Source organism: Anguilla anguilla, chromosome 1 (genome assembly GCF_013347855.1).
Source record: "Anguilla anguilla isolate fAngAng1 chromosome 1, fAngAng1.pri, whole genome shotgun sequence".
NCBI classification, from domain to species: Eukaryota; Metazoa; Chordata; class Actinopteri; order Anguilliformes; family Anguillidae; genus Anguilla; species Anguilla anguilla.
Genome location: NC_049201.1, coordinates 64,708,063 through 64,736,036, shown reverse-complemented (window position 1 = coordinate 64,736,036; position 27,974 = coordinate 64,708,063). Strand labels below are relative to the sequence as shown.

Genomic DNA, 27,974 nt, shown 5'->3' with positions numbered 1-27,974 from the left:
ACAAATCACTTTCATGAAACAAGCCCCAGGATTCTACGGGGTAATCAAGAGGTCAGCCTAGGTTAGTTCTTAACCACTGGTTTAAGTGCTGTCCAGTCTTGTAAAATGTTTATGTAAAAACAGTCCTTCAGCCAGCCCATTCCAGAAGAAGGTAGGAATGACAGCATAGTAAAATAAAAGTGAAAGCCATAAAACAGAATCTAGGAACACCTGAAACTTTGTGTCTAATCCTCAGTGCCATATGTGGGAGGTTCAAATATCTCACCTGTGAGGTGGCAGAGATGTCAAGTAATCAAACAGCAATCACATCACAAAACATTTCAAAATAAGAGTTTGAATGCAGTAACGAGAAAAAGGAAATGCAAACAATTTTGTACTTGTTAGATGTAGCCTTTTATTGCTGCCCTGCTGTATGATTGTTTATTACATTTAATGTATTATTATTTACAGATGGAAGTCTTGGAGAAGAATCTTTTGTAGCTTGGGTCAAATATAAATTAACATCACTTTCCACTCAAAATAGATAACAGCTTTCCTGTTTTAGCTGCTTACTGAAACTATTTTTAAACATTAAAAAAACACATTTTCTACATTGCCAACTGTAGCCAAACTAAGGAAGTTAAGGAATAACTTTTATGTGTATCTTAGAAATGGTTTGTTACAAATAATAGAGGGGGTTGCTTGTGAGCTATATTAACCAACTAAATGAACTCTATTGGACACATTTTGGTTGGGTCAGTTTTTTATTTACTGTCTTGCAACAAATATCCTGCATTGTTTCACCCTGCTTCAAAGTTTTAACAGGTATATCCCAATATCTCTGTAAGTTTTTAATATATATTTAATGACAGGGCTCTACAATTTTTACATGCTTTTCCACTGGAGATATTACAACTGACTCAGGTGACTTATTATAATAATGAATGTAGAATTTAAACCCATGACCTTCAGGACAGTCTCTGCCCACAAAGCAAGTAACTTTGCGTTATGGTGTCCGACTCTGACTGTGAAGCTGAGTGAACCAACGTGAACTGAAGTTCTCTAGTGAAAGTTTCTGAGCACTTAAGTCTTCATTCGGCTGTCCTACAGGACTGTGTTTATCAGTTCATTGTTAACTATCATGTAGGAGTGGGGCTTTACACAGTGTCCCAAGCCTCAATGCTTGGATTGTGTTAAAATGGAGAGACTTTCTCCACAGATGAGAATTTTCCATAATAAACACTGAACTATCTTGAGATTTATGAGGGGTCTGTCTGGACTGAGACAATAATGCAGATTGTGCGCCACCCCAAGTATGCATCTGCATAAAATCTCACTTTTGCGTGCCTTTCGACTCAGATAACCTTTACAAATGCAGCAGGATGTCCTGGATTCATTTAGAATGTAACAAATTTCCAGAAATCCACTGGACCCTTGAAGCATGTTGTTTAGTTGACAATGCTTTTAAAACTAATTCATCATTTTTTTTTTTCAGAATGTCTTTGCTGGGGATGGAGTAAGTATTCAAATATAATAAATATGTCCCATAAGAGTATGAGTAGTGGATATTTTATAAGTAAATATGACTTTATCCACAATAATAATAATAATAATAATAATCTTTTGTCTTCATACATACTATTTCTACAATTTTTCAGTGTCCACAGCCACAAGCACAATGTGCATGTGATAAAGGGGAGAGGGGCCCTCCTGGTAATCCTGTGAGTCGATCAATGAGCCTCCGCCTTCACAAAATGTAAACAGGGAACGGTTGCATTAGGACAGTTGACAACAATGCCCACATTCACATACACACTGAAGCTCATGGACCAGTGACAATTCTGGTATGGTATGGTTTCATTTTAATTTAGCTGAATCTCTGAAAACCTTTCTTGTATAACATCTGATCTATGGAATCTGAACGATACTTGAAAAAAAAAGTTGGCTCCCCATGGAATTTCCTTCATGCGTAAAGCACATAGATGTTCCTGGTTGCAGAGAAAGGAAAACGTTATTTTTATTCCAGAACGTTTTACATTCTAGCCACTATGGACAGTACTGTAGGACCCAGATAATAGTAAAACACAAGCTCGCACTAGAAAATGACTGAAATGGCTTCCCACATTGCAAGTGTAGCATGCTGCTGTCCGCTTGGAAACCATTAAATCCTTTATTTTCATTACCTCATTTTTAAAGAAAATAATGTCTTGCTGTATGTGAGGACGCCATTTCAGTGAAGGCAAAGGTCAGAAACAGGATTAGGAACAGACAAACATGCTGATCAGTGTTGATTTTCCCACATAAATGTGGGGATTTAAAGTGAAGAGTGAAAGGTGAGGACAGATGCGGTCTTGTATGTTCTGAATTGTACTTAAGGATGTAGACATATGTCAGTACAGCACAGCCCTAAATTATTGCAGAATGCAGAAATAAGTGGCTAGTACTGTTCTCCTGTCACAACAGTATGACACATGATGACAAAGGAAGTCATTAAAATACATAGGTTTAGCAGATTATGCCAATATGTAAGACACTAAGCTTTTATTTTTTAGTTGATTGGCCAAAATTTTGCTTCTGTTGAAACTATCAATTTCCTTTTTCTGTAGGGCAAAAAAGGGGATCCAGGATACAATGGCCCCCCAGGTCCGAAAGGATCCAGAGTTAGTATGCCTCTTCTAATTTACGTTCTTGTCAATATCTATGAGATAGAGTTACACATATATTCTCTGAGACCATTTATAATGGGTTATATTTCCATTGTTGTTTTCTAAAGGGTGAACCTGGTATCAATGGCCGTCCAGGAATTGAAGGCATTGAGGTACACAATGTCATCTTTTATACTTTCCAGTATGTGTGTGTTGGGTGTTTTATCCATGTACAAGCTATACGTGTTTACCCTCAGAATCAGTTTAGACTGATTCATTTCACAACCATGAACAGGAAGGCATATAATTTAGATTCTGCAGCAGTTAATCTTCCAGCCAGTGGAACAATATCCCAACCAATAATTATGTCAATCTTTACAATAAATAATCACTATTTGTGATGTCATCAATTTACAGTGAGCATTACAGAAGTTTCTCACATAATGCTGAAACACGATTCTTGTCATTTTACAGGGAAGACCTGGTTTTAAAGGTGAAAGGGTGAGATTCATAATTCATAATGCGCTTTATTGTAATGTTCTTTGTGATATGATATGAACTGCCTCCATGGATGATCACTGTGTGCAGCTGTGCATGCTCTCACTCTGTAAGTGGTATGTACGTTAATACTGTGTGAACAGTGTCATTATGGCAATGCTTTCACTGTAAGTGTTGTTATTCTGTGTATGCTGTTGTAATTGAGTGCATGTACACAGTCAGTGTGCAAATTATGTTGTGTAAACCTTGTCACTGTTTGAACACTGTCATTGCACACTGTCACTATATGAGATGTAGTTTGTGTATGCTATCACTATGAGAGCACTGTTTCCGGGTGTACATTACCACTGGGCGAGCCCTGTCATTATTTTTGTGTATGCTTTCACTGTTCAATTACTCTGATTAAATATGCATTGTAACTGGAAAGAATACAAGAATGTAATTGTACAGGGCTTGTCTTGTTTCAGGGTGAGAGAGGTGAATGCGGTGCCCCAGGGATAAAGGGAGAGAAAGTAAGTTCATTAAACCCCCTCAGTGTCTTTGCATTATTCCAACCATGTTCACGAACTAGTAAATCATGTCAATCATTCCTGCAGGGTCAAGAAGGGCCGCCGGGGCCACGTGGATACAGAGGAGAGCAGGTGTGGTGATGTCTGTGTGTAGTTTTTAACAATATGCTTTTGATATTTTATGTTATTTACCTGTATATAGGGCAGTGTTTATACCATAGATATCCTATAGCGACATTTCTGTGATTTCAGTACTATTTGCAGCATGTTTTTACCAAGTAGAAGACTTTGAAATGAATGCAATGGGAGTTCGGAATTTTTATTAATTCAAATTATTTGAATTAATTTAGATTTAATGATGATGGGTCATTAGAACCAAAAGATGGCGAATACCATTTCCTAGGAGCATGCATACAGAAAATATAATGAAATATTAGATCAGAGCAAATCAGATATTCGAAACACCACAAATGAAATACTGAAACTAACAAGTGGAAGATCTGCATAGAAATTGAGTTGCTTCCTGGCTTATGCACTTGTGCACTTATGGAATGTGAATTAAGGATTATGCTTAATCCCAATACTAATGTGAATATCTAAAGCTGTGAAACGAAGCTTGCACTATATTATTCTTTTTCAGGAGCAGACTTTGTCCTATAGGATTAGCACTGGGACAGAGCTACTCAGTTGCCTCTGTCTCTTCATACCCTGCAGCATTGGCATGGAGACAATAGCCTCCATTTGAAGGACTAGCTTTTGGTCATGTGGGCAGTGCCCTGCTTGGAGTTCTCAAACTGTAGTCTTGGTAATATCCATTGGGTGTTTTATATGTTGACTGTTTGGCTATTCATAGGCCATAAAAAGAATGAAAAATGTATGTAAATGAATGACAAATTTTATAAGCATTGAAAATTAACATAATCTTAATGCTCTCTTTGTCTTGTGTTACTGTCATCACTCTCAGATTAAAAGAATATGGGGAAAGATGGTCCAATGATTTTTAAACAAGAATTTCATTATCATGTTAACAGTTAGCCAAGATTAAATTTGGAAAACAACACCAAGGTGGTATTTAGTCATTTATTAGATTCTAGGTCTCATCCAAAAACAAGACTTTTAGACAAACTGACCAAACAATCTCTGATTGTCCAAAAAATGTTATTTTTTATATTGGTATATATGATATATATGATGAAAAGAGCTAAACCTACTCAAAGGAACCAACATAGATGCCCTACATCCCCAATTTTAAGCAATAGTAGAACAAGCTATCGGCGCTATGAAAATACACAGCCATTCAACAGTTTTGACAACTAAGAAAACACATATAAAGCGGTTTAAGGGCCTGATATTCCTACTACTGCTAGACTGGAAGCAAAAAGTACAATATTGTAACCAGAAGGCCCTTTTTTGTATAATGTTCCAAAACAGTTTCTTTCCCTATGTAAATGATAAGTCTCATAGCTGTGTCCCACTATTTTTTGCTTTTACTGCAGGGTCTAACAGGACCAGCCGGAGATCAAGGTCCTGAGGGGCAAGCAGGACCCAAAGTAAGGAAGTGGTGTTTGAGCCAGAAATACACAAGAGGAACTTAACGCACAACACGGAAAATATATTCACAACAGTCTTTTTGACTACTTGTATAAATGCCCAGTGATATTATTCATGTGCTGAAAAATACATACCAGTAGATCTGCCAGCGAAGTGGGCATGTCCTGACTTTACAGCATATGTCCTACTTGGCTGATATCTCGCTCACTCGTTGGTCGTTGGTCATAGCCAACTAACAAAATGTGCCAAAAAATGAAATTCCTGCAATCGAAGGAATATTGGCAATGGGTTTTTACAAGAACAAATGCCTATTATATGTTTTTGAAATGGTGCAAATGTCAGCTTTGTAGTTCCATTTCAAAAGGTCACCGGACCCCATTAAGGATACCAATATAGCTATATCTCTCTTTCGGGAGAATGTCATTTCTCCAAGACTAGACTTCAGTTCACTGTAATGTCATTCATTGCGTTCTTTATGTTTAAATCTTTCTGGGATTTCTCATTTGTGAGCTGAAAAGAACATTTATGAGATATTCTTGTCCTTGATCACATTATTTACAATTTTTCTGACCAGCACATATAATAATGGGGAACAGTTTATCATATAGTTTAGTAGTAACCTACATTTCTACATTTCACAAATGTCTGTGGTCTAGAAATTTAAACCTGAGGTTTAAAGTCCTAAGCCCCCTAATTTTGTACCCTTAACATAGGGAGACCGAGGGCCCAAAGGGGCGTCTGGACCACCTGGTGACACAGGCATCGGATTCCCTGGCCCAAAGGTGACCTGGATTCTGTGGAAATCCCGATCGTGGATTAAAGCGCTGCATGTTTAAAAGTCAATGACCCATGACATAGTGGTTTTTGCCACATGAGAACAATACAACAGAGTAAACTGAGTTTAAAAGGGTTTAACCCTGTATTACCAACCGATGCATCTGGTGTCTTTTTAGTCTCCTCCCCTCAATTATTTGTGTATGTGTTCCAGGGTGACAAAGGCAACCAGGGAAGATCAGGTCCAACTGGCTTCCCAGGAATTGGGGAGCCAGGCCTGCCAGTAAGTTTTCTGTGCAGGTACTCAGCAGCAGAATACGTACTGAAGCAATTCCAGGAAGGCTAAGTACCTTGCTCAAGGCTACAACGACAGCACTCCAAGTTGGAATCAATCCCACAGTTGGGCTGGACTTGCAATCTCAGATTCCTAAGCATGACATGACTCTGCTGTTCAAATTGCTCTATATTAATGCTACGTTGTATGATGCTGAACTGTCTCCCACAATAAACCTTTATTCTATTTATCTAATAATAAATAGTATTCAGGGTAATTGTGCTTTATTTAACAAGATTTAAGAGTATATTGAAATTATTCTGTGTGTGTGTGCGTTTATGTGTGCATAAACGTGTACATGTGCGTGCGTGCGTGTGTTTGTGTGTGCGTGTGTGCATTCATGCTTGTGTTTTGTGTGCTTATTCATGCTTTTGAGTGTGTGTGAACTTGTGTTTTAGGGCCCTCCAGGGCCTCCAGGAATACAGGGCAACCAAGGGACCCCAGGAGAAGGTCTGCCAGGGCCCAAGGTAGAGTGGTCCACCATTATTATAAGTACATGTTTTCAGTAAATAATTATCATAATAAATATCTTCTAACTTACGTTCCTGTCTGGAATATTATCTGATGAATGGAACAATGGTATTCCATAAAGCATAATATTTTTTATGACAGGTGGCTTATACTGTTGGGATACCTATGTTGAGATAATTCTGTGGTATATGTTTCAGAATAGCATGAGTATTCAGAATACACATGATATTTGCATGTATTATCTGCAAGCTGAAGCAGATGATAGCTACAAAAAACCATTCTTCAATTAAGGGTTATTTAGTATTTGTTTTGGATGACATAAACCACTTGTTCGTGTGGGGACTGCTCTTTAACAGCGTCTGTGTTTCAGGGTGACCGTGGATATGACGGTCTCAGAGGAATGCGGGGTCCCTCAGGTACAGGAGCGAAGGGTGAGAAGGTAATCTGAACAACAGGAACAAGTCGGCTATTTACAATCCAAAATCACAGTAAATGTAAAACTGAATACATTTCAAGGTACTATAAATAAAAATAAATAGAATCTTAGATCATTAGTTGAACTGAATTAAAATCGTCATTTTTTCATTTCAAACATTTTTAAAAAAAAGTATCGCCAGGAAACATTTTTACTACATTGTTTAACCTTACAAGATACATGCTTTTCATTGCTTTGTGTTCAAGACATTACAACCATCATGGTCATATCTATCATCATCCTGACTGCAGTTTACATGTTTTTATGATTCTGATAAAAAAGAGCATGTTTGAACTATGACCTTTGGCTCTGTCTAGGGAAATACAGGCTCTCCAGGATTGCCAGGACCTGTAGGGTTTCCAGGAGCAGGGATTCAAGGCGAAAAGGTAGGAAAGAAACATATGTTCTAATTTCATGGTCAATATCATTTTAAATCATTCTTCTGAAAAATAATTCTAGTGTGGAATACATATTGCATCTCTCTTCCCCTCTTTGTTTAGGGTGATCAAGGACCAATGGGTCCCTCTGGCCCCAGAGGAATGCCAGGGGTGGGGTTCATTGGTACAAAGGTAAGTCTGAGATCATGTAATGAGTAGTATTGCATGGTTATAAATTAGAAGGGGGACTTATCCTTTAAAAAATGAAATTAATCTGGAAAGTGGCCGGTTGAGAATGTTTCTCTCAGATTAGGTTTGGGAAGAAAGAGGAAAATGGATCTACCACGTGAAAGTCCTAAAGACTCCATTTAAATACATATAACTACAGGGAATTTGTGTGTCCATATCCAGGAGTATATGTGATGTGAGGTCATAAAAACCGAGAGTATGTGGATTAATGCATGTTCACTGCTTTGGGTGATTTATCAAGGCTAGTTGCAACTGAACAAAATAAAAGTGTGTTTTTCCTACGTGCGGAAAGCAGATCTTTACTTTTTGAATAGAGACACAATGTGCTACTCAAGCACATTCCATCCATCCTTAAATGATGTAACCCGCTTATTCCTGGTAAGGGTCGCGGGGAGTGCCGGAGCCTATCCCAGCATGCATTGTGCGAGAGGCAGGAATACATCCCAGACAGGTCGCCAGTCCATCGTAGGGCACACACACCTTTGGACTGTGGGAGGAAACCTACGCGGACATGGGGGGAACATGCAAACTCCACACAGAAAGGCACAATCCTCTTATATATATTGGAATTTGCTTGAGTAACAAATTCTCTCTGTATTCCAAATTGTAATCTGGTGCCAATCATGGTGTAAGGTGCAGTATCCACAATCAGTGTACGGATACATTCCCAGTCCTCAGGAACACGTGACTCATCATTCACGGGGGATCACTGCTGAGCAATGAAACAGAGTCATACCCACCAACTGAATCCCTTCTTCCATGACATTCTTATCTTCCTTCCTTATGTTTCCTACACAGGGAAACCAGGGCTTTCCAGGAGAATCTGGTCCCCAAGGGGAGAGAGGAGTTGGAGAACCTGGACCAAAAGTAAGCATGACATTTCATATTTTAAAGAAAATGATCTGAAAAAATAGTAAAAATATAGATGTATTCTTTAAATCATTTCATCTGAAGTAGTTGTCATTTCCATGTGGGAATATGCTGTACACAGCACTGAATGCAGCATTTTACATGTCTAAAAACCATCGACATACACTCAGTGCCATGTTATTAGGTACACCTGCTCATTAACGCAAATCGCCTGCTCCTCCAAACAGTGACTCATGTGCCTGCAGCTCAATATATTAGGCATGCAGACATGGTGAAAAGGTTTAATTGGTCAGCCACATATTAAAACGGACAAGTGACTTAGACCATGGTATGATTGCTGGTGCCAGATGGAGTGGTTCCAGCATCTCAGAAACTGCTGCCCTCCTGGAATTTTCACATACTACAGTTTCTAGAGTTTGCAGAAAATGTTGCGTAAAAAAACATCCAGTGAGCAGCAGTCATTTGGGCGAAAACACCTTGTTATTGAGAGAGCTTTGAGGAGAATGGGCATACTTGTTCAAGCTAACAGAAAGGCCACAAATGCTCAAGTAACAGTAGGGCATCTCTGAACATCCAGTACGTCAAGCCTTGAACAAAATGGGCTACTGCAGCAGAAGACCATGCTGGGCTCCACTCCTGCCTGCTCAGAAGATTAGGCTACAGTGGGCATGTGGTCATGAAACAGTATGACTGAAAATTGTAAAAATGTCACCTGGTCTCACAAATGTCAATTTTTGCTGCAGCATGCAGATGGTAGGGACACAATTTGGCATAAAAGGCATAAATCCATTGATTCATCCTGCCTTGTGCCAACAGGTGATGGTTTTATAGTGTAGGGAATATTTTCACGCACACATATTAGGCCCCATAATACCAACTCAGTGTTATTTCAATGTCACAGTACACCAAAGCATTGTTGCTGACTGCACATCCCTTTACGGCGACAGTCTACCCGTCTTTAAATGGATATATCCAGCAGGATATTGTGCTCTGTCACAAAGTGCACATCATTCTAGGTTGGTTCCGCAAACGTGACAATGACTTCAGTTTACTTCAATAGCCTGCTCAGTCCCTAGATATCCGTCCAATAGAGCAGACAGAATGGGAGGTTCACAGCATGAATGTGCAGTTTAAAAATCTGCAGGAACTGCGTGATGCTGTCGAGTAGGCATAGACTGAAATCCCTAAGGAATATTCCCAGCACCTTGTTGAATCAATGCTGTGAAGTATTCAGGCTGCACTGGTGGGAAAAGAGAGTTCTACTTGTTACTAGATAAGTGGACCTAATAAAGTGGGCACTGGGTGTGTTTAGCCTCATGTTGATGAAAACACATATCTGCCTTACTGCGGTGGTGATTGGTGATGGTTGCATGTTGTAAATGTGTTGATCCATAAGTGAGCTTACTGACTACAGTATTTCTCTGGGGGGGGTATGCCAGGGTGACCCTGGTTCAGCAGGACTACCTGGACTTCCTGGTTTTCCAGGGGAAGATGGCACTATTGGAGCCAAGGTGGGGATGTTGTCACGCTCTTTGGCATCTTACCTGAGGTTTCTTATAATGCTAAACTAATTCAAACTGTCATACTCAATAGTCATTTCTGGTGTGCTGCAAGATCATTATTTAATGAGTCAACTAATATCCTTTTCTCATAGAATGTTAAGTAAGTTCATTACAAAATCTTTAGTAGAATTGTAAGTTCTATTACTAATATTGTGCATATGAATTCAATTATTCATCAAAAATGTAAGAAAAAATGTTTGTTGTATAAAGAAATGAATGTGGTGGCAAATTACTGAAAAGTAAAATAGGCTTTGAAGATATCTGCTGCGGGAATGTGTAATCATTATTGACCATCAGTCTAGATCAGGAACATATAACCATACACTACAATGCCGTGAAAAAAAGTATTTCTGATTTCCTCTATTATTGCATATTTGTCACACAGAATGGTTTCTGATGTTTATATATATAATCATTTTTTAAGATGTGTTCTGTGTTTACTCAGTTTCCCTTTGTCTAATATTACATTTTGTATAAAGATCAGAAACCACTGAGTGTGACAAATATCCAATTATAGAGGAAATCAGGAAAGACACTTTTACACAGCACTGTAGATGTAAATGCAGAATAATTCATGCATTAATGTGTTTCTTTTTGATGCACATTAATGCATAAATAAATATTATCCTCAATTTGTATGCATCCTTAATGCATCTGTAATGCATAATTTAAGCATTACTTTGAGCCTACTTTGAGTGGATGGTTATTTGCTCCAGATCTTACGGCATTCTGCTTGCATCTCAGCCAACAATAATGAGATCATCACCAATTTAACATTTGTTTCAATAACATCAATCTATATCATGTTTACTACATAAAGGAGCCATATGTGTTTATTTTATCTGACTTAGGGATGCATATAACATATTAGCTGCATTAACTAAACTTTACATATGACACGTTCCATTGTGATGTCTTTTGTATTGAACATAAATTAATAACGGACAAATCCAGATGGCCTCCACAATATTATGGCTCCTCTCTGACTAAAGCAGCATACAGTGCATAACAGCAACTGCTTATAAACAGCTACTGTCACATGCATGTTTGTTGTACCATAGCTATCATATTATTGAATATGTTTTATGTAATTTTGTTCATAACCCCTGCAATTCTCTTGTTACTTTAAATTAGGGGGAAACAGGGCCAGCTGGTCCCAGGGGTCCAGACGGCTCACCTGGGAAAGGAATACCTGGAGAAAAGGTATGAAAACCAAATCAATATACTGTTTGATATTTGATACATAATTATATTCCCCAGACACTCCCACGTCACTCCCCTGCTAACTACCCTCCACTGGCTGCCTGTTATAGCTCGCATCAAATTTAAAACATTGGTCCTAGCATACCAGGCAGTCAAGGGATCAGCCCCAGCATACCTCCACAAGATATTCAAACCCTACATGCCAGCCAGATCCCTCCGTTCTGCTACCTCAGGACGCCTGGCACCTCCCCCTCTTCGCACCTGCACTTCCAGAACACGTCTCCTGTCTGTTCTGGCCCCACGATGGCGGAATGACCTCCCCGTGGAGGTCAGAACAGCTGTGACACTGACCCATTTCAAACGACGACTGAAGACTCACCTCTTCAGGCTGCACCTCTCCCCATCCCTCCCTACCCCCCTGTAAATGACTGTAAGCTTAGGGTTGTAACTAGGCAGCTGTTTCGTAGGTGACTTAGGTGCATTAACTGTCTTAACTGCTGCTTGTATTTTTGCATAGACTGCGTTGTTGCCGTTCTCGTTGTGTTAGTGTTAATCAGTTTAACCTTCAGGGTCCAAGTTGAACTATGCGGTTGTTCCCTGCACTTGGACCGGTACTTCTCTCTAGGGTTTTCGTCATACTTGTTCCTGGTTATGGTTATACACTTTGTTGTACGTCGCTCTGGATAAGAGCGTCTGCCAAATGCCTGTAATGTAATGCAATGTAATATGTAAGTCATACAGTTCAAAAACAAAGCACAATTCATATTTCTGAAGGTACATTATTTTAAATTCATGCTTAAGTCACTCAGTTCCAGAAATAATCATAATGTTCAGATTTTTTCTGTAATTTCATGTTTTTTTATATTGTTTCACAAACATTCAAATACATCTATTGTGTTATGTATAGAAAAGAAAAAATTTAATAGCATATTTTTTGTAAGTTGTTGCTTTTTGAAAGTTTGTTATCTTAAACTTCCAAATTATTTGGAAATAGTATATTACTATAATTGCTGGCAGTCTGCTGCGGATGATTCGGGGTGGAAAAGGTTTTTCTTCTGTGCACAGGGGGACCGAGGAGACAGGGGTCCTAGGGGGCTGCCAGGATCCGTGGGGCCTGTGGGGCCTGCAGGGGCCAAGGTGAGCAAAGAACAATAGGCAAGACTTTCTTTAAAGGGCCCTACAAAGACACACAATCTTTCAGGTGCTGTATGTGAAACCTTCCTAAATACCACATAAATAAATAATAAAAAGGTATGCCAGTGACATAGGCTTATTATACAGTACTGTAATATTTTCATTTAATATTTTAAGGTACTGTTCTATATGGTTGGCAGTAATGTTCATGAATATTTACACAATAATATTTTAATGAACATCTTATGTCGGTCTTATGAAGGTCTTGTGTTGGATATGGGTAATCATTTTCATTACCCTCACAGATCAGCAGGGATGCTTTAAGAATAACAAACATAAACAATACCACTTCTGCATTGCTGGAGCTATTTCTGTTTTTGTTCCATTCAAATAAATGACATAATTAGATAAATGATAGGCTATATACCTCCATTGTACAAGGCAAATTAAGTCCAAAACGATGACCTTACATTTGTACTGTAAGACGTAGTGTAACAGTGCATTTTACGACATTTTAAGAGCTATAAGTAGAATATAAGAGGATGTAAGATAAACAAATGAGAGAAAAGCCAGACAATACAGACCACATTGAAAGCAGGGCCTGTTAGTGTCTGGTGCTGCTGTCTTATAACTTGAAATATTTATTTTAAAAGTTAATTTCAGTTCATCTATGAAATACATATACCTTGTTTGGAATTGTGTTTTTCTGATAGTCCACATGATGGTGCTGTTAATGTTCTTGTAATAGCTTACCCTCTAAAGAAGTCTTATTTTACAGAAGATTTTTATATTGAACAAGAGATATCAGTAAGAAATTAAGTTGTACACAACATCTTTAAATATTAGTTGTACATTTTTTAAAACATCGACACAAAGAGTAGGTGCCTTTCTTGAAGATTAGGCATTTCAGTTGTGTAGCTGATACTGGTGTAAACCGCATGGATACATTGTATCCTGAGGAGACGTTGAAAGGCCAGTCAGTTTTGAGTTCAGGATAATAAAAAAGTAAGTGATAAGGAAGTTGGCTTACCTGTGATGAAGAAAAACATTTCTTTGAATTGTGACTGTGTACAGGGAGAACCAGGAAGCTCTGGGCAAGTCGGAATTCCTGGGCCGCCTGGGCGGGGAATTCCTGGTGCCAAGGTAAATATAGACATTGTACCTCATAAAAGTAAATGGTAAATGGACTGCATTTATATAGTGCTTTTATCCAAAGCGCTTTAAAATTGATGCCTCTCATTCGCCAGAGCAGTTAGGGGTTAGGTGTCTTGCTCAAGGACACTTCAACACGCCCAGGGCGGGGTTTGCACCAGCAACCCTCCGACTGCCAGACAATCGGTCTTACCTCCTGAGCTATGCCACCCCGTAGTCTTCACACTGTAATTATATTCTTGCCCCTTGATTATTTATTCATTAGGATAGCTGTTGAAAAGCATCAGCTAGTCCACACAAAGCAAGACAGTACAGAACAGCTAGTTTCGAAACATCACAAAGATTACACTATATAAAGAGTTTTAAAAAATGTAAGCACTTATATTAACATACTGCATATGGTGCCAATGCACTTTATTATGCAGTAAGTTAATTTAAGTGGCAGTCTCTAGATGATCACTCAAGAGACTAGAATATATTAGGTGACAGTCCTGTTCTTTCATTTAAATTATATAAAACACAAATTGAAGAAGAGACTAATTAAACTCATGGAAATGTCAACCATCATGGCACCCGAGTTCTAATGTACAGAAATGTTTTCATTAAAGCTTGCATTTTCCCTTGATAACAATGATTTAACTTTAGTGAAATAACACATTGATACATTTGCAGTTTTATCAAAACCACCGATCTTGTCAACAAATGCAGACCCAAAATCAACTTACAGTGCTCAAGTAGTTTCTCTTTCTGGTGCAGAATATTTTTTTGAATAATCTGATCGATGCATGGCTTGTTTGTCAATAGGGAGACCCTGGTCCTGTTGGACCAGCCGGACCAGTGGGGGAACCAGGACTTGGGATAGCTGGACCAAAGGTAAATTCACAGCAAGGAAGTTACTTCACCATCCTCGGGGTCTTCCCCATGGAAATATAATGTGTTACACTACCTGAATTTAGCAGATACTTTTATTAACCCTCCTGTTATGTTCATGGATCAGTTACATCACTTACTATATGTTCCCACCGCTTATCCACCTGGTTTAACCGTTGCCTAGTTGTCATACAGGTATTTTACCCTCCGGTTTCATTTTAACTTAACACCGAGTCAGCCATCTATGGCTTTAAGATTGACAATATTATTCTGTACAGTACAGACTTATAATGATAAGACACATAACTTTTTAATTTTCTTCTCTTTGACCTTGAGCCTCAGCAGCATCCTGAGGGAAAAGATCCTTGGAATTTCTTGCTGACAGGAGCATCGTTGTTACTGTCACTCTCACTATATTTGCTTTCATTTGAACTATCACTCCTTTTGACCACCACCAATAATGGTATTCTACTCTTTTAAAATACCTCCACTGGCATTTTACCCGTATTAACATTAGTCAACTCGTGAAAGAGCAACACTCACACTTCTGCCATCTCTAACATTTTCTTTATGATGTGTCAATCGTGCTGCTGACAGGACAAAGGGGCATGCCACACAGCCTCTCTCACTATCTCTTTCGCTTACTCTCTTTCTCTGACTCACTGAAACACAGCTATACACAGGTTTCAGTGACAATGAAGTTGTCTGTTTTTTCCCCCTTCGAGGCAGGAAGAGAGAAAAATGTGGCTCGGTCACCAAGGCAATAATACACCAAAAGCTTTAGAGGAAAATAGCTAGCTAGCGACTCGTGTTACAAATGTCAAAAAATACGTTTATTACTTTCAGCAAGTTTGTCAGTGTTTTTCAGAGAGTGCCGGGCTTAAACTGTCAGATTGTTAAAACCTGTGATTGAACTGGTTGGCCAATATTCGAAAATATTTTAAATGAATTTCTTCATCCTGCATTTCACTCTTATGTTTAACAAGAACGTCTCTCTGTTTTCCCTCCTTTGGTTTATGGGACGGGTGGACCACCTTTTTTCCTTCCTTGTAATTTTCTTTAGAACGAAAGGAGATTTAAATTTTCTTCCTCGTCTATTATCTCAATAATTTTATGAAGGTTTCTATGGTTAATGGGAGTTTGGCGTCTTGTTGCCCAAGAGAACCCTCCCTGCAGGCCTTTGGCAAAGTATAGGCTACACAACACTAAGCTAAGTGTAATATTATGCACTTGGGTGCTTGGGAATTAAAGCGAACTACCAAAAGTTGTCACGGTTTCTGTGCAGGGTAGATCATTTTTCCGTGCCTGCACCGGCTCAGTGGTTATAATTCCGATTAGCCACTCGGTTAATCGTTATTTTGGTGTGTGGGGACGATTAGTTTCGTGCTTGCAGATTAGCCACTCGGCTAATCGTTTTTTTTGGTTCCTGTGGGATGATTGTTCCTGCTCTAACATTCCTTGCATTCCTGCAGGATTACCTCTGATCTGTTTCACCTGTTGGTTGCTCACATCTTCCGCTGATTACCCAGCCACACCTGTGGCTGGGTATTTAAAGTGTCAGTAGGCAGTGGAACGGTGCTTTAGTGTTTTGCACGTTTGTAACGTGTTTTGCTCTAGCCAGTTCCCTGTCGCTTCTCTGAGCAAGGTGTAAGGATTTTAGGAACCAAGGAATTTAAAAGAATTCAGACTTCAGTTTGTTCTTTTTTGGGGAAAAAGGTATTAGGACAGTATTTGTCCACATTCTGAGGTTGGCGGTTTTAAGGGGTTATTGTGTCACCTGCGGGGCACAAACCTTTCTGCCTCTTACTAACCAGTTTTCCCCCTGGTTTTAGTTGGCCTCAGAACGTCTTCTGTTTGTTTTTGAAAAGACATTTTCTTTTTCTCTGCTTCGGTTCGAAGTCGTTTATTCTTCATTTCTCATTTCCCTGTTCCTTTATTTTCTTTATATACTCCTTCTTCCTCAGTTACCCGTTTAGGGGTTTATTATTCATTATTTGGGATACGTCCCTTAGGAGTATAGCACCACCTTCTTATTTTGTCTCTCACGAGACTCAGTGGTTACTGGAGTGCCTTTTGGTAACTTATAGATCCCCTGTTTGGTCACGTCTGGTCTTCACACTTCCCCTCCCTCACAAAAAGTAATATAAAGAATCTAGATTTATTTACAGCATGAAGTGTATGTGCTTACAGGTGCATCAATAGTCTTGTCAGACACAGGAAGGCTAAAATACCTAGTCTGATGTATACAATTAAAAAGCAGTGACATAAGCCCACCAGAGATTTGGTATGACTGTTCTATTATCACAAACACAGTTTGGTGCCACTAGTAGGTTTCAGTAATGCCACGGTAACAAGCCAATAGAGTTTTCCATTTCCATTAATCCCAGGGTTCTTCACGAATAGCTTTAGCACACTAACTTCTTACTGGGCAACAATTCTTATTTGACCACCCCTAGCCAGCCAAATATAGACTTCCCAGATATTTGTCTTGGTGACTTGAAATAAGGCCTTTTACGACCAACTTCTCATGTTCTCCCTCCAATGACCCTTGTTTTGCTAATTTAACCAGAAGAGTCCATTGAAATTTTTCATGAATGAAAGCTCAATTTTTAACCAAAGGTAGAATATGCTTAAAAAAATGTTTAAAAAAATGTGAACATGAACAATGTTATCCATATAGCCCTGCCATTTTTCTCACATTTGATTGGTTTTTTATCATTGAACACGACTGTATGGATGGATGGATGGCTGGAGTGACTAATGTGCTTGCAGAATGTGATCTATTCATTCTGTATGTGCATGACAGTATGGGAGTGTCTGTGTACGTGATGTGCACATGCTATTTCTTGTTTTCGTAGCAAGTTGTGCCAGTTTTTCAGCTGGTTCTTGGAAAAAAGACACCTCCTCAAAATTCTTCACCTTGAATTTCTGTCTGGGAAGGCCTCATCCCCTCCATCGCCTGTGAAATTAACCAGTCAGTCTTTCATCCACTATGACTTCAGGATCCCACAACTGAAGACTCACCTCTTCAGGCTGCACCTCTCCCCCTCCCTCCCTTCCCCCCTGTAAATGACTAAACTTAGGGTTGTAACTAGGCAGCTGTTTCGTAAGTCACTAGGTGCATTAACTGCCTTAACGACTACTTGTATTTTTTCCATAGATTGCGTTGTTGCCGTTCTCGTTGTTAGTGTTAATCAGTTTAACCATCAGGGTCCAAGTTGAACTATGCGGTTGTTCCCTACACTTGGACCGGTACTTCTCTCTAGGGGTTTCGTCATACTTGTTCCTGGTTATGGTTATACACTTTGTTGTACGTCGCTCTGGATAAGAGCGTCTGCCAAATGCCTGTAATGTAATGTAATGTAATAATAATTTGTTTTCCTAATGTTGAGTTACCACATGGACAGTGTGTGTGTGTGTGTGTCCACTCGTGTGTATGTATGCATATAAAACCTAGCAAGTTGTCATAAACTTGATCTGTGCATTGTTTTTTCACTTGTTTTTGCACCCTGTTGCTGCATTCGTTCTCACTAGTCTGCACCCTCTGGTCAAATTTGACCCAGAACAGTATCTTTATATCAAAATGGTGTCTATAAATGATAAAAACATCAAATTGCTCATTATCAAATTCACACGTTCATATTTGCACGGATGAGGATGTTGTTCCAGTCTCCACCATCATTGAAACACTCTGCTTTATAAACTATATTTTTCAGAGTAGATTGTTTCAAGGATGGTAGAGTCTAAAACGGGTCCGTTTTGACCTGAACGTAACAGCAGAGTTAAGAAAAGGACACAAAGGTGTTATTACATAGGTTAACAAGAGCAGAGGACATTTCAGGACAGTTGTACACCTGTTCACCCCCAGTAAACATTCATTAAACTTTTTTTAGGGGGAGCGAGGATTACCTGGACCCACGGGACCACCTGGGGGGAAAGGAGACGGCTATCCCGGCGCACCAGTGCGTTATTATATATGTTTGATTACCCTCAGTTATAAGCTTGGGTATTGATATACTTAACTCTTTGGCCATTGATGTTTCTTACACTTGGGGATAAACAGAAAGCAAGTTTTAATATTGTGTCATTTGAATACAAAAATTTGCAACTGTATTTCATTAGCTGTATCTTACTGTATGTCATTAGGCCATGTGTACCATAGTTCTCTCCCTCTCTACAGCACTAGGCTGGAAACAGACTGCAACCATAATGTTTGTTCTATTGAGCCTGCTTGACAGGTAGTATCTTTATTGTGAACAAACAATTGACTATGTAGGATGATTGCGCAACTCATTGTATACAGTGTTCATTTTAGGACATTCTGCAAGCCTTTGACTAGAACTTCATGTCCACATAGTAAAAACACCCCACCCTAATATACCTAACAATTTAGTCAGCCAACAAACATCTTTTGAAATTATACAATGCACATAATGCAAGGAATAAAGGAATGAAGAAGAATGGGCAGGGTGGAGTAGATGAAGACAAGATGTCTGATTAAAAATATGTGTGATTAAAAATGCATGTATTTTATTATGTGTTTTGCTTTCATCCAACAAGCTATTGCAGTTCACAGTAGATATTGTAATGCACAAATCTCAAAACCAGGACATCTGCAGTAGACAAGGTAGCTCATCTCATTATTCAGCAACAATAGCCTTCTAAATGCATATTCTGCATTTACTGGATGTTATATTGGACTGTCAATGGAACAGAATGTCAAGGACGGTAGTGTGTTCCAGACACACACTGTTCATTGTGTGGTTAATAAGCAGTGTATGTGTTTATATGGATTTCACAGAATGGCTTGAAGGGAACATAACCAACAAACGGAATGATAAAGGCTCAGTTTAACTTTGTGCATTTATCAATGGCGAGCACTGTAAATGCGAATCATTCAATTTGCATGAACTGTGCTTTCTCATGCTAACCTGCAGGGACCCCCAGGGTTGCCAGGACTATCAGGAGAACCAGGGCCTGAAGGCAAAGGATTACCTGGGCCAAAGGCAAGAGGACCTTGGAGTATCTCTTACATTCTTGTTTTATCCTTCTAGCTTTTTGTAGTTTCAAGCCATAAAATGTCAGGGAATATAGACATGTTCAGTTGTTAAGTTAATTAGTATTGAATCTAATAATGCTATGCCACCAGCCTCACTGACCTCGTATTTTAGTCAGATCTTGAGGTGTCTTTTTTTCGCAGTGATTGGAATATAATGGTGCAATGGTAGTTGTGAACATAGTCTTAGAAGCTGTTATGTATCACAGTACAATATCCACTCTGTATGATTGAGGGAGTAATTCAATCAAAGCTAAAAGCCCTTCAAAATCAAACAAATAAAATCTGAGAATTGGGTAAGCTTCAAGTAATATAGTACAAGGTATTGTGAATTATTAGCCTTCAGCACACTCCAACTGATTTGCCAGTTACCCACCAAGACCAAAATCTTTATTTGTCCATGTGTTCCATAATTACCATGCAGAACTGTCACTGAAAAATTACCTCTGGTGCATTTACAATAATTGCAGTATTGCAGACTTATGGAGATTTTTCCTGGAAAAATTAAATGAAAAGTCACAGTATGAGTGAACGTGAAAATCTTTGTTGTTAGTTGGGCTATTAAAATTTTTTTATTGTTGCATTGTTAAACATTAACATTTTCAGATGTTGGTAATTATGTTGCCATTTCCTGCAGTTCCATTCTAAAAGAAACGGCTGTTTCACAAATGTTTTTTTTTCTCTTAAAGTTAAAAGTTTTGTAGTGTGATTAAATTATTTACAATGAGCCATTGACTATGGCATTACATTACATCACTGGCATTTAGCAGACACTCCTGTTTCTGTTTATACACCAGGATGTGTTCTGAAGCAATGTGCCTTACTCAAGGGTACAACAGCAGTATCCTAGTTTGGAATTGAACCTGCAACCTTTCTGTTACAAGCCTACTTCCCTAAGCATTATACGACACTGCCCTCCTGCATTTACAATTATTGTGGCATGACAGTTGCATGTTGCTGTAATGAGAAAAATGGTTGATAATGATCACTTTATTTTAAGGACCTTGGAGCTTGATTGATTTACAGTCCAGTGACTATGCTGTCAGGAGCATGCACTGATAATATGGAGTATCAACAGTCCTATGAAGGATATGAAATTATTTATTAATGGTTGTTTTTTGTATTGTCTTCTGTTCTTTTGTTGTTAGGGAGATCGGGGTTCTCAGGGCATATCTGGACCTCCAGGACCACCAGGAATTGGCCAGATGGGTCCTAAGGTTGTAGAAGACCTCATTCAGTTCTAACAGACCTGCTCTGCTCTCTTGAAAATGTGCTTTGATTAGGATAAACTTGTGTTTGCTGCAGGGTTAGTAAAAAAACACCAGATCTGAGTGAGGTACAAGAGGTCGGAGATGCAAAATAAGGAAGTATCACCACTTTCAGTTAAAGCAGCTGTTCTTATGCCATATTCCACAAGGTGTGATATGGGCAATGCCCACTCCTACTCCTAAATAAAACTTTTTTATTTAGTTCCTGTTTTACCCGTACTGTATGTTGGTGTTAGGCGGGCAAGATGTGTCATTCATAATAAAACAAATGGCTGGCAATTTCTTTCAGGCAGCCACTTTTCCCTTTAACAGCATGTGAAACAAACCAAACCAGTTTAGTAAACAAACTTTCCAACATACAAATGCTCATCTGAAGGATACATTGTGGACATTTTGTGGCCAATATTAATCTTTGCTGACGTGTGGCAATGTTTATTCTAATAACTAAAGTACTGCATGACTGCATCTCCAGGGTTACACTGGGTTAACATACTAGCTTGCTGACAAAAGTAAACAGTAGCACAGATTATTTTATTTCAGGTTTTATGTCTGTTATCCTGGCTACTGGACACATTTGGCATGTTTGTGTTTCCAGGGCTCTATTGGCCAGACTGGCCCACCTGGTCCTCAGGGTTTACCTGGAGAGGGAATTCAGGGACAGAAGGTATAGCATGGTCACGTTGCTTGGTCACAACTTAATACAGTACATGGAAGAACACGAGGAGCCTGGTTATACTGTATGTCAGCTTAATGCATTGTGTGTATGTGTGTGTGTGTGTGTGTATGTGTGCTTTATAGTATTTATTCAAATAAAGAGCTGCATACTTTTTAAATAAAGGTTGTGTACTTGATCCAATGCAGTTTGATATTGCTAGGACATCTTTCAGTTATACAGTAATAACTGAAAATGGACTACAGAGAACATGTACATGCAGCATTGCATGCTATCATGTGAAAAGTGCTTATCTACAGTATTTGTAAATTTAACGTTAAAATGAATGTTAACCGGCCTGGTCTGTGGTTGGTATTTTCAGGGGGATCCTGGATTTCAGGGGATCCCAGGGCCCAGAGGACCTCCAGGAGAGGGTCATCCAGGAGAAAAGGTATACGAGACTGCAAAGATATAAGAAAAGTTTCAGTAGTGATAATCTCAGAGGATATTGATGGTGTATGACAGCTGTTTACCACACTGGCATAATCAAACACCTACAGCATTAAAGGATTCCTTTTGTAAGGATCAATTAAAATCTGCCTTCCCACACAAACAAAAATTGGATAATTGTTGGTCTGAGCCCAGCTATAAACCTCCAAAAAGTGGTATCAAGAAAATGTTTAAAGGGTGGTTACTTACTTATCTCCTATAGAATCTGCCTGTGAGGTAGGGTCACTCATGTCTGCTCTAGTTATCCCTGCAGTGATTGCAGCAGCTCAATAGAAGAGTGGGTAGAATTGAAAAAAGCTGGGAAACTGCATGCATGCCAGAATATGTGTGTACTAGTGTATGTACATGGTCCTACCGAACTGGCGGTGCATATTCCAGCACTTTTGTTGGTCCTATCAAACTGACGGCATTTCATAATGGAGTTTTTGAAAGTGGTTAAAGCCTAAGTTCTGACTCCTTTATTGTGATGTAAAGCAAATTGTACATTATATAAGCAAATCTCTAACTGTTGTATGTGTTCATGATCTATGCGACTCAATGAAGTTTCACCCAGTACAGTACTTTCAGTCAAGAAATTCCCACAAAGTGCTCTATATTGAAGAATTGCAGAATTATTGCAGAAATTCAATAATGCAGAACTCATAACCAATATGTCATAATATCTTCATTGTTCATTATATCTGAGGCGGTTTTGGGGTCACTGATGTTTCTTTGCAGGGAGACAGAGGATTGTTTGGTGACCCAGGAAGAAAGGGGGAAAAAGGAGAACTTGGGCAGCCAGGAACAACAGGACCTGTGGTATGGCATTATATTAGCCAGTGAAATTGTGATGGTGCATTTGATAACAGGTTCTTTAGGCTAAACCCATGGTCGGCTAAACCGGTGGTCCTGTGTTCCTTCAATCTTTATTACTTCCTAAATACAGGTATTTCTGGTTGCAACGGGATTCTGGTGCTCTGATACCATTTATGAACATTCATTTGGAGTTTCAGCTCCCTCATTTGAAACATAACTATCAATATTCTGTATACGGTGCAAACTTCTTTGATGGTTTATAGAATCATAGAAGTTGATAGTGCCCAGTTCTTCAGAGGTGTGGAAAGAGGGTCCATTGTTCTATCATGACTTCTGTTGTCACAAGACATTAAATAAAGGAAAATAAATTCCTCGTCTACCACTTGTCCTGATGGAGATGGGTATGGCCTGCGGTGATCCAGGTATCTTGCACATGAGAATTCACTGATCACTTCCGAACCTATGACCGGTCCAGCCATAGCCTTCATTTGGTCTCTGGAGAGTGATTGTGGACAGTACTGTACTGTTACTTCAGTTATTTCCTTTGTTGCATGATTTTCTATTTTTATTCTAAATTTTTTATCATTATTTCTTTTTTTAATCTGTTGGAGCTGAACTGCTTGTGTAGAGCACATTGAGTTGCTTCCTGTGTGAAATGTGCTATATAAATAAGATTTGATTTGATTTGAATAATAGCGGCCAGTAGGACTCAGGAGGTAGTCAGCCCAGAGACTATAAATGTTTGTCCTGTTTGTGAATAATATTTTAGTGGATTTATCAATACTCTTGCAAACTTCCATGCATGAAGGATTTAGAAATTGTTAAATTAATTGGTCTGGCTTCAACCTTAGTAGGAGCATATCAGTCTAAATACAAATAGCATTGTGTTCAAATTCAGCATTAAGCATTTTTATAATAAATACAGAATGAAAGACTAATTCAATAAATGTTTTTCTTAACTCTGATAATTACAGGGTAGGCTTGGACAAAAGGGTGAACCTGGTTTAACAGTAAGTAGCCATACATTAATACAATATATTTTATGACAAATTTATCATTTCAAATAAAAGTTTAGGTTGCCAGTGGAAATTACATTACATTTATTTGGCAGACGCTTTTATCCAAAGCAACGTACAATAAGTGCAATTATGATTATAATCTGTTCCCTTTCACACAGAGAGAAGAAGTTATCAAAATAATCAGAGCAATCTGCGGTATGATAATATATTTCGATTTCTACTACTACTTCTGTTCCTACTATTGAAATATTCTATCTAGCAAAGAATTGGAATTTCAGAGAGGCATAAAATCCAGTTTCTGCAATATTTGCCTTTCCTGCTGCTCAGGAACAGTAACGGAACATTTCTTTTGCCGTTGCTGTTCAGGCTGTGGTGTAAAATGCCGGGAGAGCCCGCTGGAGCTCGTCTTTGTCATCGACAGCTCCGAAAGCGTGGGCCCCGACAACTTCAACACGGTGAAGGACTTTGTGAACGCGCTGATCGACCGCGTGTCGGGGGGCCGGGACGCCACCCGCATCGGCGTGGTGCTCTACAGCCACATCAACGTGGTGGTGGTCAGCCTGCAGCAGCACTTGAGCTACGATGACATCAAGGCAGCCGTCCGCAGGATGACCTACTTGGGCGAGGGCACCTTCACGGGCAGCGCCCTCCAACGCGCCAACCAGATATTCCAGGCCTCCCGCCCTGGCGTGCGGAAGGTGGAGATCGTCATCACGGACGGGCAAGCAGACGGAAGGGACCTGGTGAAGCTGGAGGACGCGGCGAAGGACGCCCACGAGGCTGACATTGAGGTGTTTGTCATCGGGGTGGTCAACCAAAGTGACCCTTTTTACTTGGACTTTAAAAACGAGATGAACCTGATCGCCTCAGATCCTATCGAGGAGCACGTGTACCTGATTGAGGACTTCATAACACTTCCTGGTATGTTGTATTAGGTGGTTTGATTCAATGATTTATTTGTGCGATTTCTGGCATTAGCAGGTTATTTTCCCACGTGCAAACGTGAGCTACAGTATATCCATTGTTTTGAATTTCAAGTGTCTTTAAGGCACAATAAATACACACATTTGACAGGCCTTTCAAAAACACGCTTCACTGAAAGGGATGTTTATACACTTGGTTTGGCAATGTCTCTCCTGTAACGTGCTTTAAAAGACCGGGCCACCAACAAACACATCACAATTAAACCTGTGAGCGTCAAAATATTCCTAAAGGTTAGAGGTCTCTCTTACTGATGCAAGTCTTCAAATTGTCTCTGTCGCCCAGAGACAAGCTCTTGTGGAGGCTGCCAATTTGGGGCGGAAGGTGTGATGAAGCCCTCAGAGAAAGAGAAAAGTTTGCAATAAAAACAGCAGGCCCATGAAATGCGGAAATACAGCCCACAAGCTGCTATAACGGAAGAAAGGGCAAAGACCTTCAGACTTCTGTACCCTTTCATTTTACAATATGTAGTTTATTGTTTTCTCTTTACATAAAGAACAGTACCTGGACAATGGTGCATAACAGCCAATCTCCTACATCAATTACCATATGCCTGGACTCTCTGACCCTTACAACTTAACCCCTATTCCACATTTCATCTAAGGATCAAACCAATACTTTATTCTGAGTGTTCTGGAATCAATATTAATTAAACGTGGCTGACTGGCTGGTGCTTGTGGTCCTTTTAGCCCTGGAGAGTAAGCTGCTGACTCGAATCTGTGAGCCTGAAGACACATCTCTGTTCAGCTCCAGCCCCAGCTCCCTGCTTCCCTCTGGAACTCCCACCAACTCTGAGCTCCCCTGGGAGACACCCGAGAGGATGGACACCCCCACTTTCACTGGAGACTACAACAGGCTATATGAGGAGGTGAAAGCATAGCTCATCTACCATGCTACTGTAGTTTTAAATGAAAGTTAAAATTAAATACTGAAGATAATTCTTTGAATGTTCACTGTTCACCGTCAAACTGTATCACTGTGACAAACATTGCTTTATTGCAGGAAGGAATCCATGTGAAAGAATTATCAGGCGCAAAAGAGAATATTATTATTCTGGAAGGCAACGCATTAGACACTGTATAAGATAGAAACACTGAAAATACATTAGCTGTTAAAACGGGATCATTTATAAACTAGAAGGAAAATCATAAGAGCTATTTATTAACAAAATTAACCTGAATGCTACCAGTTTCTTGACCTGAGGGAAATAAATGAGGCTTTGGAGAATAAAAAGCAGAGTTGGGAAAATAAAATGTCTAATATAGTTCTCCTTCTTCACTGTTAATGCTAAAAGGCAGTGAATTTATGAGAAATGTGAGGTTGGGAAGAGAGTAGGAGCAACAGGAACCCAATGATGGAGGGTGGAGATCAAATAAAAAATATTCTTCCTGCATGTTACTACAAAACAGTCATCTTCATTTAGAATCAACAGTCATCATATTGATTATGTATTTGTGTTTGACAATTTTGTCAGTTCATTAATGAATAACCTTCCCCATCCATCACCACAAGTGAAAACAAGATATTCTCTTGTTCAGTAATTTAACATACATTTTTTTATCACTTCCCACATTTTTGTGGTCATATATACTGTAGCTGCACCACTTGTAAAATTTGATTCAAACTTTGTATTTAAGCAGAACATTTTGGAGTTGCATGTTAGTCTGCTGAGGAATTTGTCAGAGAGCAAATTACTTATGCATGTATTTTCAATGAGGACAAGACAGTATGGTAAAATCCCTGTTTGGCAGAGTTTAACATCTTTAATAATTCTGTTATTCAGCCAAGACTTCCTGGGGAATTGGAGAGGCATCCGTTCTCTCAAAAACGAGACAGTGGCAAGAATGGCAGCATCAGCATTACCAGGAAATTATCCTTTGATGGAGAACCACTCAACAGCCTGACAGATCTACTGCCTGATCGAGTGAAGCAACTCTCATCCAGTATGCCAGTGGCAGGTCCCCAGGCCCCTCCCAAACGACTTTTTACAACAACACAGCCATCTCCCACAACACAGTCTCGGCCCCTGGTACCGAGCAAACAAGGTAGTCACTGTATCTCCTGTATCTCATGTCCCTCACAATTAAATCACAATTTCACAAGTGAATTTAACATTTTCACATGCGTATTAAAATATTCACATGTGAAATAAAAAAATGTCACATGTGACCTGGACAGTTTCACATGTGATTGGCTTTTTCACATGTGAATGAAAATTTACATGTGACAAAAAAATAGTCATGTGAAATTTTGCATCCTCATTTTTCAAATGTTAACTCTGCCCTGATCTTATAAGTGGTATTATTTTGATAATGCACATGTGTACTCTTCACATGTTGTGTGTTCACATGTGGTTTTTGGACAGGTGGTTATTGCACATGTGATTTTTTCATGAAAGTGCCACTCATATCGCCCACTTTCACATCTTCAATATACCCAAGTAGTTCCATTAGTCTACAGATGATATCCACTATCGCATCTGACTAATTCTGCTTCCAAAAATGGCTATCTGTTTACTTTGTCTGTGAAGTAGACAATGTGAAGGGTTGGCAACACTGGATATCACACTGATAATTGTTATGACAGGGCATGTTTTCGGTACATGTTCTGGGTATGTGATGCCACATCATTATATTACAACTAAAAAGACATACAGACCTCCACAAGTATTGGCACACAAGAATAAGATGCCTAAATAATGATCGTATAAAATCAACAACACAGGTAATGTACTGTATGCTCAAAAACGGGAAAATTATGTTATTTCATACAAATCACTCAGATAAAAAAGGTTTAATGAAAGTTATTTTATTTCTGTAAAATTATTTGATTTTCAGTGCTTTGTGCACCCTCCCTTTGTAAGGATAAAACTACTGAATGGTCTTCTATAGTTCTATAAAGTCTTATTTGTAATCCAATTGGGGGATCTTTGTTCCAATCCAGTTTCAGCATTGGACCTAACCAGACCAGTGGTGGGTTTGGCATCAGAATAAGGGTGCCTATGGTGAAATATGGAGACTATCTCAATCACCAGCCTTTA

At 39.2% G+C, this 27,974-nt stretch overlaps 1 protein-coding gene and 1 long non-coding RNA gene across 2 annotated transcripts in view; one reads left to right on the top strand and one right to left on the bottom strand.

The window, feature by feature from the left end:
- The window catches only part of col28a1b (collagen, type XXVIII, alpha 1b), a 34,084-nt gene that overhangs the window by 4,635 nt on the left and 1,475 nt on the right, over positions 1-27,974 (top strand). The window contains exons 5-35 of the mRNA XM_035406889.1: positions 1,475-1,495; positions 1,638-1,700; positions 2,586-2,639; positions 2,753-2,797; positions 3,099-3,125; positions 3,590-3,634; positions 3,719-3,763; positions 5,128-5,181; positions 5,896-5,964; positions 6,171-6,239; positions 6,689-6,757; positions 7,132-7,200; positions 7,554-7,622; positions 7,737-7,805; positions 8,661-8,729; positions 10,172-10,243; positions 11,429-11,497; positions 12,563-12,634; positions 13,706-13,774; positions 14,588-14,656; positions 18,547-18,615; positions 19,591-19,659; positions 20,858-20,926; positions 21,573-21,641; positions 22,012-22,080; positions 22,857-22,937; positions 23,909-23,944; positions 24,112-24,148; positions 24,320-24,874; positions 25,624-25,802; positions 26,718-26,979. Coding sequence (XP_035262780.1) covers positions 1,475-1,495; positions 1,638-1,700; positions 2,586-2,639; positions 2,753-2,797; positions 3,099-3,125; positions 3,590-3,634; positions 3,719-3,763; positions 5,128-5,181; positions 5,896-5,964; positions 6,171-6,239; positions 6,689-6,757; positions 7,132-7,200; positions 7,554-7,622; positions 7,737-7,805; positions 8,661-8,729; positions 10,172-10,243; positions 11,429-11,497; positions 12,563-12,634; positions 13,706-13,774; positions 14,588-14,656; positions 18,547-18,615; positions 19,591-19,659; positions 20,858-20,926; positions 21,573-21,641; positions 22,012-22,080; positions 22,857-22,937; positions 23,909-23,944; positions 24,112-24,148; positions 24,320-24,874; positions 25,624-25,802; positions 26,718-26,979 — 2,683 coding nt within the window. The remainder of the gene's footprint in view (positions 1-1,474; positions 1,496-1,637; positions 1,701-2,585; positions 2,640-2,752; positions 2,798-3,098; positions 3,126-3,589; positions 3,635-3,718; positions 3,764-5,127; positions 5,182-5,895; positions 5,965-6,170; positions 6,240-6,688; positions 6,758-7,131; positions 7,201-7,553; positions 7,623-7,736; positions 7,806-8,660; positions 8,730-10,171; positions 10,244-11,428; positions 11,498-12,562; positions 12,635-13,705; positions 13,775-14,587; positions 14,657-18,546; positions 18,616-19,590; positions 19,660-20,857; positions 20,927-21,572; positions 21,642-22,011; positions 22,081-22,856; positions 22,938-23,908; positions 23,945-24,111; positions 24,149-24,319; positions 24,875-25,623; positions 25,803-26,717; positions 26,980-27,974) is intronic.
- On the bottom strand, positions 12,548-14,586 carry LOC118221655. Its single transcript, XR_004764160.1, has 3 exons — positions 14,509-14,586; positions 13,662-13,763; positions 12,548-12,620 (listed from the first exon to the last, which is right to left on the bottom strand). It is a non-coding gene; the product is annotated as an uncharacterized LOC118221655 (long non-coding RNA).